The sequence below is a fragment of the Carcharhinus amblyrhynchos genome, chromosome 21 (assembly GCF_965287045.1).
Source record: "Carcharhinus amblyrhynchos chromosome 21, sCarAmb.v2.hapA, whole genome shotgun sequence".
NCBI classification, from domain to species: Eukaryota; Metazoa; Chordata; class Chondrichthyes; order Carcharhiniformes; family Carcharhinidae; genus Carcharhinus; species Carcharhinus amblyrhynchos.
Genome location: NC_137344.1, coordinates 13,561,941 through 13,574,892, shown reverse-complemented (window position 1 = coordinate 13,574,892; position 12,952 = coordinate 13,561,941). Strand labels below are relative to the sequence as shown.

At 35.4% G+C, this 12,952-nt stretch overlaps 1 protein-coding gene across 5 annotated transcripts in view; it reads left to right on the top strand.

Annotated features, from left to right (window-relative positions):
• Window positions 1-12,952, top strand: part of cyth1b (cytohesin 1b) — a 250,764-nt gene that overhangs the window by 222,666 nt on the left and 15,146 nt on the right. For 4 of the 5 annotated variants that reach the window (XM_080209513.1, XM_080209512.1, XM_080209515.1 and 1 more), the window contains exon 10: window positions 11,593-11,671. In XM_080209513.1, the coding sequence (XP_080065639.1) occupies window positions 11,593-11,671 (79 nt within the window). The remainder of the gene's footprint in view (window positions 1-11,592; window positions 11,672-12,952) is intronic. The other variant, XM_080209511.1, reaches the window with a different exon arrangement.

The following is a 12,952-nucleotide window of genomic DNA, read 5'->3' as shown; positions in this document are numbered from 1 at the left end:
AGTAGCTGTGTTAAGTCAGGACGCCAAAGGATGACATACAAACACATTAATTGCTCTTCTAATACCAGTAACCTGAATTACAGCTTAAATCTTGGAACCACTATAAAAATGGGATCAGCTTTTCAGTGAATTTCAATAAACAGCTCTGTAGTTCTGAAGTTCCACTTGCACTAAAAACTTGTATCATCTCTGTCTAAGCTGATGCTGCTTATCTTTTTGGACAACTTTAATAGAGTTTAATACAGTATATCTTGTTATATCGTTTGAATTCATTCTGATCTGGTCATGTAAACTGGGCCTTCACCATTTGGGTTCCATAAACTTTAAGTCCTTTACTATTCAATATATCTGAGATTATTTAATATTGCTTAATAAATGTGCCTAGACATTGGAAGTGGATAGTAAGTGTAACCTTTTATTTTCTGGTGAGCACTCAAGAGTTTGAATTGAGTTTCATAAAAGACAATCTGAAAGGAGGGATAGTTTGTAGCATGTGTTAGCATAGAAGCTGAAAATCTCTGGTCCTTGGATTTGAAGCTTGTCCATATTTTATAGTGAGAAATATGAAAATCTACGTGTGCATGCCAACAATACTTTAGTCCAACCATGTAACATTTAAAAAGTAAATCATATTTTAAAGTATAGTTGCTTAAGTGAGGATAATGGCCACGAGGAACACTAACTTGCCACCTTCAAAATTAATTTTAATCAATGCTCCAGTTTAAATAAGTATTTGTTCCACTAAACAAGCAGTATATTATTCAAAGAGCTGAAATTAAAGTGAGTGTAATCAAATCCAATGTAGGTGCATAATCTGAATTTCTGAATGCATTGCTCAAATTGAAAAATTGAGAAATACCTAATACAAGTCTTGAAAGCAATGTCCAAGATGCATGTTTGCAGTTGAAAATGCCTTTTGCTATAAAAGTGTTTATAGAAGTCCTTACTTTCTTTGAATAAAATATTTTGGTTAACTGTTTCAGATTACAATGTTTTGTAGCATTATAGATTTTTTTTTCTTATTTTAAATGGTGTACAGTACTTATGAATTAAAGAGCTGTTTTAGTTTAAATCTAACAGATATATAACAGTTTAAAGTTTATGGTAAAGCAGTATACTGTATGTAGATCCAAATTTTCAATCAAAATTAAATGAAAGAAAACTCATTTCCAGTGCTTTTAATTATTTCATAGTTTAAAAAATATTCAGTAATGTGCCAGCCTCGGCTTAGTTGGTAACACCCATGGCTTCGAGTCAGAAAGCTGTAGATTTAATTTTCAATCTGGGGATCTGAGTACAAAATGTGTGACTGTTATTTCAGGGCAGTATTGATGGAGTCATGTACTGTTGGAAGTGTCACCTTTTCAGTGAGACATTAACTTAAGATCCTGTCTTCTCTCTCAGTTTGATATAAAAAGATCTCATGGTATTTTTCAAAGAAAACCAGGGAAATTATCCAGTGTCCAAGCTAAGATTTATCTCTCAACCAATATCACTAAATAAACAGATATCTGGTCATTAATATATTGCTCCTGGTGGGAACTTGCTGTTTGCAGATTGGCTGCCACCTTGCATTATGGCAGCAACGAATTTGTATATAAAACTATGGTTGCACAGTGGACTGCTGCCTCAAAGCACCAAGGACCTGGGTTTGATTCCCAGCTTAGGTCACTGTCTGTGTGAGTCTGCATGTTTTCCCTGTGTCTGCATGTTTTCCTCCAGGTGCTCTGGTTTCCTCCCATAGTCCAAAAAAATGTGTTGGTTAGGTGCATTGGCCATGCTAAATTCTCCCTCAGTGTACCCGAAGAGGTGCTGGAGTGTGGCAGCTAGGGTATTTTCAATGTTAATGTAAGCCTACTTGTTTCCTTCCAGTTTCCAGAAGACGTGTTGGTTAGGTGCATTGGCTATGCTAAAATTCTTCCTCAGTGTACCTGAACAGGCATTGGATGTGGCAACTAGGAATTTTCACAGTAACTTCATTGCACTGTTAATGTAAGCCTTATTGTGATACTAGTGAATAAACTTCAAATACTACTTTGGCTTTAAAATGCTTAGGAATGTCCTGAGATTGTGAAAAGCACTGCATAAATGTAAGTCTTTCTTTGTTTCTTTATTGTATGAAGAAACAAAATACCAAGAAAAAGCCTTGAAGATATTTTACAGTTGCTTTTGACTTATCGTTCATTCATGAAATTCACCAGTCAAGTCAAATGGTTCTACATTTCTCAGGCTTTTCTAAAAAAGTTGATAGGTTTGTTTTATCTTTCTAACAAATGAGCTCTACATCTGAATAAATTAAACTCAGACCCAAACTCACTAAATCCCAAACAGCTAGAGTAATGTAAAAGAAATATAATTTAAAATGTCAACACTTTCCTGCATGTGAGTTTAAGAGAATAGATGAGTAGATGGGTTTGCCCAGAAAGGCTGCAAAGGTAGATGGTGTGAGGTGCAGAAAAGTTATTTGTATGATTGTAGGTATCCATTTGATATTGGAGGAAGCTTTCCTCAACATCAAATTGTACTTCGCCTTCCTCTAACCTGGCAGTGCTTGACATTGCCATTAGTTGACAGAAGAGGAAATATATACTATATCCCACAATGGCACCCTTCATGTGATGTGTACGAAACTAATTTCTCCCGCTGAGGAATGAACTACATGTTCAACTTTATGATTAAATCATATGTCTGTTAATTCTAAAACTTTGTGATGAATATAAATATTGAATATTCTTTTGCTATTGAGTGAATTACCTTTATTTGAAAGTGGTGGTGGATTACCAACATCAGGAAAGTTCAAAGATTTTATCAGCTTCTAAAATTTAAAGTTTTTCTTATGTTATGCCAGAAATCTGCAATTAACAATGTATAAACTAAAATGAATATTTGGGTTTGATATTGTTGAAATATGTATAAATAGTTTATATAACATAGTTCAAATTTTGAAAGTTTGATTGAAGAACAGTAACTGCCATTGGGAACACCATTTTATTTATTACCTTGGGTCTATAGGTGTCTTACAATTCATTCACTATGATATCACTTGCACTAATATTATTTAGCACCATTTCTAGAAACACCAATGGTAATTTGATTTATTACTCTGGGGGTGCAATCACTTTGTGAAACATTTACCAAGGTATCCCTGGTATATTGAATACATAGACAATTGTCCTTAACTGAGAACAGAATGATGATTTTTGTGCAGACAATTCTGACAAGCTGGGTTGGTTTCAACAATTACAATACATAGAAAAAGTATATATTTTTTAATTTTGCTTCTTATATAAATTTCAATAATTTTATTTTTGCCTTATGTTTAGAACTTTGTTTCTTTTTTTTAACCCTTTGAGAGATCCAGTGTGGCATCTTTGCGCACACATCTGGCAAAAGAATTTGAATGAGACAAAATAGAATATCCAAAGGATGCAGAAGTGCCTTAGAATACAGTTGTGACTCTTTAATCTGACAATATTTAACATAGAATTGACCGTATTTGAGATTGTTAATAAATAATTGAAATTTACAAAGTAAGTAGCAGCGATACAAAGAATATAGTGTGATTAATTTTCTTTTGTTACTTCCTCCATCTGCCTTGCAACAATGTAAAGCTAAAGTATTAATTACTTAAAAATGAATAATTTATTGATACCACACTTGAATTCTTACATATACTGATGGCATAAGTTCAACCTCTGTTGAATATTTATGCAGCGATTTTCCCATTTGAATCAGGTTTTCTTTGTCAATGAATGTTACTTATTTATAAACTGACATGCTGCTTCATTGGGTAATTGTGGCCAGGAAAAGTCCTAAAATAAGCAGCAGTTAACTTCCTTGCTGGATTAACCAGAAATAATTTTTTTGGGTGACTATGTGTACCAAAACATAGAACGACATTGAAAACTCATTAAAAAAAAGTACAGTTCACTGACAAAGAGTAGTTACAGCAGTCTTTCCACAAAGTACTCAAAACATAATCATCTGGAATTTCCCAGTAGAGAGACGATGGGTGAAACTTTGCACTCTATGCAGACTGCTGGCTGGCACTCTGACGTATAGCTTTTCAGCTGCACAGTTGAGTTTTCTCTTCAGATTCTCTGACGTCCGTGCTCAGAAAATCTGAGGGCATGGTTTTTGTTGTCTCATTGGAAGGGCAGGGCTTGATAGAGCTGGCTCTAAAGAGATTGGGAGCATGCAACTCCGTGTTTAAAGTTCCCCCCCTCCCCCGTTCTCCCATGAGCACCAGGATAACTCACCAGCACGAGGGCAACAACATTCCCTCCCCACACCAACACAAGAAAGGTGTCAACTCCTCCTGCCCCATACAGAAGGGAGCTCCCCAGAGGGTTCACCCTTGGGCGGTACCAGGGTGACAGTAACAGGGCACTGTCCAGGTGTGTCACTTTCCCCCATTTCCCCCATGTTCGGGGAGGTGGGTGGATGGGGAGCTACACTTGCCTTTGTGTCCCCAGCAAGGGGTTCTTGACTGCTTCATGTTTTGCAAAAGCTGTTGTAAATCTCACTGATATTGTCACATTGGTGGTGGGGGAAGTTTTTTATTTGAGGGAACATATGGTGGGGAAGCCTACTAATTATATTAAAATATACTTAAATGACAAGAACCTCATTACGTCACCAGTGAGGAGCATGGAAAATCAGAAAATGAGATTTTGCTGGCAAGAATCTGGTTTTCCAAATCTTGCAGTATTTTGAGCCCATGTTGCCATTTATGCTCACAGTGAACACGGGCTCCAAATTGCCCAGTCTGTTCACTGTTATCAATATGGTGTTTTGTGCATCTTTAAAAGCTCTTAAAATGAATTCTGTAACATTCAACTGATTTTCATACATGTGGAATCATCAATCATTTAAAACATGATATCACAAGATACTTAAAAGGTTTAGAAAATTTACGTGACCTGGACCTGGATTTTGTGGAAGTAATGACAGTCAAATGGTCAGTGTTTTGCTGTCGTTATTCCTCTGAAAGGCAGGAGGGGATATAAAATCCTGGCCTTGCAGTCCATACATGCAGAGTATATAAAAAATACAGAAATTGCTATCCATGTTTCTGTTGTGGTTGAGCTTCCCCAGGTTGCAATCAATTAGAAGCCATCGAATTGCCAGGAACTTCTGTTCTTATGTTCTTAGATGCTATGAAACTCTTGAAAGGGCTACAACTTGTTGAATGAGGTGCTATGGACTCCTAATCATATACTAAGTTCATAATTGCTGCCAAATATTTTCATTAACCCTGAAAAAGTAATTTTGTATTTGTTGAATGTCAAATTCCTCCATCATGATGAGAAATGCCACAGGTTTCCAAAGATTAAAGTTTGTTTATGATATCTTATTTTCCACCTTAATCCCATGAGTATGTCCCAGTCATTTGTTTTGCTATCTGTAAAATCCAAAAATTAAAAGTGAAGGAATCCTATAGTGTACACTTCCTGGTTTGTTGTCTGTGAGAATACTTGAGTGTGATTTATTGTTTATTCTTGATGCTTAATTTCACCATTATTGCTGAATGATTGGAGATCCCCTTATCTTGGCGCCAGAAATAAACTGACGTCAGGAAAGAGGAAATCAACACCATAGAATTCACTAGATCTTTGTGAACAGATTTCTTGGAGGTCAGCAATGAATGTTGAGACCTCACTGCTGACCTTCAAATTCAACCCCTTAAAAAGGTAAGATACAGATTCCAAATGTTTTGTCTGTTTTTTTGAGGCAAAATCCAGTATAGAGAAAAAAGAAATCGTTTCAAATGCTCACATTTTAAAGTCAGTTTATCAAGTCACTTCTGCAATTCTAATACTCAAAGGGTTAATTTCTAAAATTAATTTTGTTTTCTTTTTAATTTTCTTTTCCCCCCCCCCCCCCTGTTTGGTTGTTACATGACTGGCTGTCTTTCCTTATACACACAGGAGGTATGTACCATACTGACATGTAGCTAATTGTGCCCAGGGTGCTGCTGGTCTTTGTCTTACAGCTGGTGGTAGAGGCGTGCTGCTTTCATTAGCGGGTGTTTGTTAGCTATTTGCTATGTGTGAGCTTATGGGTAGCAATACAGTGGACCACTCTTAAATACATAACTTTCTAGGCATACACTCTTTAAGAAAGCAAATTTTCATACGCTAATTGTTCCAAGTCGGATCCCAAAAATAGTGATATGGTTGGTATATATGTGCTTTTTATCTCAATTAGTTGCTATTATTTTTTAAAGTGCAAATATATCATCTATCCCACTTTTTGCACTGTATCTATTTATACAATTATGTAACAAAAAGCACAACAAATGTTTGCATTAGTGTTACGCATTTAGGTGTTTTCCACTGTATTGCAGTGTTGCTTTATTTGGTGATCAAATTGTTGCCTTTCGTTTTACAGCGACAGTTGTTTTTGCACTGCCCCACTGATTTTCACATCCTAAATATTCTGCAGATTAAAAGAAGTGTTTCAGAAGTGGAAATACCTGGTGCCTGTAGTTGTAAAGGTTAATTTTACAACTGTATGATAAAATGAAAGCTTGACTCTTGAAATTAAACATAGGGCTTTCGTACAGGAGTATGAGGCAAACTATATGTATTCACTTTTAAGAGGACTAAGAATGTGACGCAGAAATTGGATCAGATTCCATATCTTTCCAGTGAGCCAAGAATCTTGCTTTATAGGAATTTTTTTTTCAGTTTGTGTCCACTAGTCAATTATCTGTGGGTGATTTTAAAACTAATATATACCATGATTTAGTTTATATCTTTTCTGATCATTATCTTGTATTTTTAATTGCTAAGTTAGTCCAGGACATTAATATTAATTTCCAAGTTCCCCTCCAAAGCATTCATCATCCTAACACACACATGTCATCCCTTCACTGTCATGGGGTCAATATCCTAGAAATTAAGACTTAACAAAATTGTGAGAACAGCTTTACCAAAAGGATTGCAGGGGCTTTAAAGAGAAAATTCAACATCACTGTAATAGGGTAAATGAGTAGAGGCAAGTAAAGCAGCATTGCCCAAGTCCCAAGAACAAAACAGAATAGAGAGGAAAATTTGAAAAAAGGAGAAAAAACTAATTGTATTACTCTTTCAAGGAGCCAGCAGTGACTTTATGGGCTGAATTGCTATCTTCTGTGCTGTGACACTATGAATATAGATGATTTAAACTGCACCAGAATTTAAAAACCCACAATTACGTATTAATCTGACTTTTTTTTGTTACCTTAAGCATGAGTACTCATTTTTTTTGCTGCGCAAAGGAAAATCTTCCATTTGAAAAGATTTGTATTAATCTCATGCTTCTTTTGGTTGAGTATTCCTCCCAAAATTGGTGATCCACAAATGTTTCTGATTGATGTATGCATACATATTTTAGCAAAGTAAAATATTCAAGTACTCTGCAGCTATGTCATGCAACTTAAATATAATTTAAATTTACACTAATTAAAATACAAAATGAACTCTAACCACTAGTTTTTTTTTGCTTTTTATTCAGCATTCATTATTTTCAAAGATTTTGTTTTGAGCAAATGGCTCTTTTTGGATTTTAAACATCCTGCAGTTATTCTCTTTGATGGTCAGAACATTAATTCATTCCTAGCATGGAAGATCTTGAGACATGTCATTACTAGGCTGCTCCAACAATATCTTGCATAGATCTATCATTCATGAGTTGTCTATTGTGCAGTGGGCAAACTGGCCTGACAACCATTCTCATGCTGGATTGCTAGAAAACTGTGCTTATAGATGCAGATACAAATTTCCCAGCTGTATCATGGTTTTATGAGCCTGGACTTTCAACAAAATGTTCATGTCAGAATTAATTTTCCTTTGAAATAGTTTGCAATGGCAGTTAAATTTAATTGTTTAATTACAAAATCATTTTGTTGATCTGGTATGTTTTTTGCAGATAAAAAAACTTAATATATCAAACATTCCACACTTTCCTTTACAACCATAAATGTGCTAAAGATATGCAATTCAGTGCAATTGGTGGACATCATAAGCCATTCATTCTTTTTTCTTCAACTATACAAACATAATTACACTTGTTCACTTTAAAATTTGAAATATTTTCACCATCACCTTATAAAATCATTTTCATGTTTAAAGACCCTCATAACACAAACTTGCCTCAGCCCAACGGGTGGTAAGTGATTTGGTCTCAGCTCTGGCAGTACTCTGCTACTTGATAGTTACAGAATGGATCAATTCTATTTGTTGATTTTTCACTTTTTCCTGCTGTCCATTTGGTGTCTCCGAAGGCAGCTTAGTAGAGACCAGTAGTGCACCTTATAAAATTTCAAGCTTAAAATATATCTGTCACTTCCTGCAACAGTACTAATTTTCAAAACAAAAAGCCAGAATGTATTATGAAAGTTTTTTTAATGCCAGTTTTCAATGTAAGATCTATATTTACAAACACATGCAAAAATTCCATATTTTCTCTTTTACAAAATAGCTGAAATTCATTGTGGCTTGAGGCATCAGCCAGCAACATTTTTTAACTATAGTGGATGGATAGCAACAGTTCTCTGTAAAGTATTTGAATTTTCTTTTATATGCAGCACTTGAGTATTGCTTCAGGAAAAGTGCAGAAATATTAAATTGATGAAAAACTATTTTCTTTCAATAGACTTTTAGTAAACTGCTTAAGTTTTCTTTCTGGCAGCATTATACATTTGTCACATCCATAATTTCTAATGAGAGTTAGATTAACTGGGTGGAGTTAAACTAGACCTGACACTACAAAACAACAAAAAAAAACAATTTTTGATTAACTGCATTAGTAGTAGTCATGGTATTTATTGCAATATTATGTTTCAGCTATATACAAAACATTCATTATCCGTATTTCATTTTTTTGCAGTCTAAGTACAATTTTAAAGTGTGTCTCCATTCACATGGTACTATGGGGGTGCAAATTGGAGCACAAGTGTACTGCTGTGCTGTTGAGACACACACGTTCAATCCCCCAGTCTTAACTCTGTACTCTGCCTGGTGAGATCCAATGGAAGGACAATTGATATCAGCTTACCTGGAGACTAACTGGAAGCACAACTTATGGTTTTCTGGAAGTGGTGTCCATTCCATTCCATTCTTTCTGTTTCAGAAACAATGAGCCATGTGTCTTAGCAGAACATTTGCAAAGGAAGAAATGCAAAAATCATAGGTTACCCTCTTTAAAGGTTAACAATTTTTAAAAATATTTTGTAAATGCAGGCAGATATTGCCTACAGTGTTGCAAGATCTACTAATTTGACCAAATCAAGAATTTGGATGTATTTGATATCTCGTTATAGTATTTACTCTTCTTTTTATACAACATTTTAGAATGAGTTATTCTTGGGTATCCCCAAATACTTAAAAGATGGTGAGATTATTATGGGTTATCGCACCTTTTATCTGATGTGGTGTTTCATTTGCATCCACTGTTTCATACAGATAGATAACCCGTTTGCAACTAAGAATTCATTGTGTAGAAGATAGTGCAAACCCACATGCCACGTGTACTTCTGTGTCATTAAAACAATAATGTTTATTGTTTTTAAACTGGGCAGTAGGTGTAGAAGAATAAAATGTATTGGCATTGTGTTGCTGGATTTTAGAAGTATGCAAGAAAAGTTCTTGCTCCTTTTTGTTATATGAAAGGAAATACAAGTTCATTAACCTTAATAATTCCAATATTACTTAATGGAGAGAGAAAACTTTGATGACCTATCAAAAAAAAACTATCCATCCATTGTAGGAAATTCTGGTGCATCTTGAATTTGCTGCTTTTTCAGCTCTGATGCTCAAATGATGAACTAGCTTTTTAGTGGAAAAGGAACAAAATCTAAGATGGTTACATATAATCCCTGTTACCCAACCCATTTCCCAGATGGTCACCAGCTCTTGTGTAGATCAGGCAACGTTTTAATTAAAACTAGGAATTTCTGAACAATTCTAAGAGACAAGCTCTGACGACTGGATTATTTTTAAACTTCTAATAGCTGTACATGCTTTTATATTAAGAATAGACAGAAACCCTTTGTAGAACTCTCAGAAACAGAGGTGGGGCTGACTGAATTCTTGACACTTGATCCTGCTCAAATATTTCAAGAAATAATTAATTACATTAAAAAATTATAAAAATCGTAAGTATTCCCAACACCCCATTTTTACAGCACTGTCATTGTAATGCAGTCTTGATTTTGGTCTAATCTGTGATATAATGCATAAACTTTTAAAATTAATTTCCCTGAATTCAAATAACAAGAGTTCTAACAATTACTTAATCAAGGATTTCATTTGAATTTGCCTCATGGAAATTTCAGTTTTACCTTACTAGCTTTCTTTCAAACTGACACATGAAACAATCTGAATAGTGTTGAAGAATGTTGTGTCATGATATAATGTGCAAAAAATTTGTTTGTATTGGGATATGACTGATCCAGAGACACTTATTCATGTGCCTTGTTGCAGGAAATTAACATTGAATTATCTTAGTAATCATCTGAAACTGGTGTATTTGAATCATGTTGACATCAAGACCAATTGTTGGATCATCTGCAATATCAGTAGATATTTAATTTTTTAAAATTACTGTGCCTCAGTTTTCCTATATTTATTTTCTATGTACTATTTCCAAACAATCCCTTCATGCCATCCTGCCCCAGTAGGCACAACAGATGATTGCCCTGGATCACCTCATGTTCTCTCACACCATGGACTTGAAGTAGAACTCAGCTAAGAACTAATGAAATAAGTTTTGATTTCCACTGGGTCTCAGGCATACAAACGCAAAGGCGTGAAAAGAGAAGGTCATTTCCTTCCTTCATTATTTTAGTATTTTTAAAATATAGTATTTTTTTTAAATGGTCAAATCTTATGGCATAATAACTATTCCTTCACTCTGATATTAAATGCACAGATAAACATGCAGCCAGTGATGGGGATTGTAAGCAGTAAAATATTAATTCTCTAGTTTTGTTCATCCAAAATGGTTTTTCAACTGATTTAATCATGTGCAATACAAGATATTAAAATAGACAGTACAAATGTACACTCAGAAGGCGAAAACCAGAGGATCTTTGACATGCTGTGCAAATATCATTTTTCATTAACCACGTTTCTATCCATTAATTCATTCTTTGCAGCTCTTATTTTCATTTTTTGTCTTCTCTTTATGATAGTTTTGATTTACCTTTTTCTAGAAACAGTATTATAGAAGCGCCTTTGGCATTCAAACTGACATTCTATGGATGACATGTATTGTCATACTTGGATACAAAACATGCTACCTCATTCTATGCTATCATCTCCAAGCATTGCCTTTTTTGTGTCATTCTTTCTGCTCCCCGTCTTCCACAACATTCTTCACAGTTTTGGAAGCCAATAATGATTCAAAGATAACAAACTCTTTTAATTGGAGGTATTGGCACAATTACATGCAGAATTTTGGGATTGAATAAATGACATTGCTACACTATATGGAGCCAGACACAACCAAAAGGCTATGCTGTGCCTTAAGCTTAATGACAATTTGTGAACCTTTTGAGTTTTTTTCTCTATTTTCTTTCTGCCAAATGCACATTTGTCAAACTACAGGTGGAAGAGTCAAAACATGGAAGCGACGTTGGTTTATTTTGACTGACAACTGCTTGTACTACTTTGAATACACCACGGTAAGTTAGGCCAATTTCTATTTTTCATAATTGTCATTAATCTTTTATTTAAATTGTGCTCCTTTTCTAAAAGAAAGGATGAATACTTGGGTATTTTTCTTGTATTTTTATTTTCCTGATTTTTTTCAAGTTTTGTACTAGTGCATACCTCAGCTACTACGGAAGTGCAGTCCAGAGATGAAGGTGCAAAGCTTTGCACCTCCCAAATGTAACTGAGGCCAAATGCCATTAAGTTTAGAAGTTTTGCTTCTTTTTTCTCTGCTTGCAGCTGGTCAAATTAACAGGTTGGGCATTTGCCAGATGCAGCCAGGGACCATTGGGGGATGCTTCCTGGCAAGCATGATAAAAGGTTTGGCATCGGTTGCAATGGTGGGTGTGGGGAGGGGGTTGGCGATTACCTTTCAGGCTTTGTTTTGGACAGTTGAGGATCAGGCAGCAGTGGAATGGAGTTGACAGATAAGAGTGGAGGAGGGAATGACCATGATGATGGATCAGTATCGGTTGTGGGCAGGCAGTCAGATCAAGGGGCAGTTTTCAGAATGGAGCTGAAAAAATGAGGTTGCTGGCTTCGTTAGGAAATTTTATTGCACTTGTCAACTCCAGAAATGTATACACCTTGTCAAAGGCTGGGCATAATGTTTGGGACTTGCATTAGACCAGAACCGTTGGCTGAAAGTAACATACTGCGGTTGATGCCTTCAAATTGTCAGCAGGTTTGGTGCTTTTATTTTATTAATTTCTGAAATAGATTTATGTAACTTCTATAGTGTTGTGAGTAGCTACTACCCTTGGGTGATTAAGACTCTGAGACATTGGTGAAAGTTTTTTTTTTAAATCTATAGCCGTGTTTCAATTCCTCTGTAAGAGAGGATCTCCTTTTGTTAGTGTAAACTACTTTGCCTGAAAATGTCTCGAAAACCTTGGCAGATTTTGCAAGATTATGGAATAATGGAGAAATCATCTGCAGATATAAATTAAGTTAGCTAACTTTTTCTATGCAAATGCAAAACCTATTTTCCCTTCCATACTTCCAATGCACACCTCACCACCAAAACCTCAACATTTCATAGGTTGACTGGCGGCCTCCTTCTAAGACTGTGACCTTTTCATTATTCGTTTACGGGATGTGGGCATCGCTGGGTAGCATTTATTGCCCATGTCTAACTGCCCCCCATTTCAGAGGGCATTTGAAAGTTAACCATATTGCTGTAGATCTGGAATCACATGTAGGCCAAACTAGGTAAGGATGGTAGCTTTCCTTCCCTAAAGGGCATTAGTGAG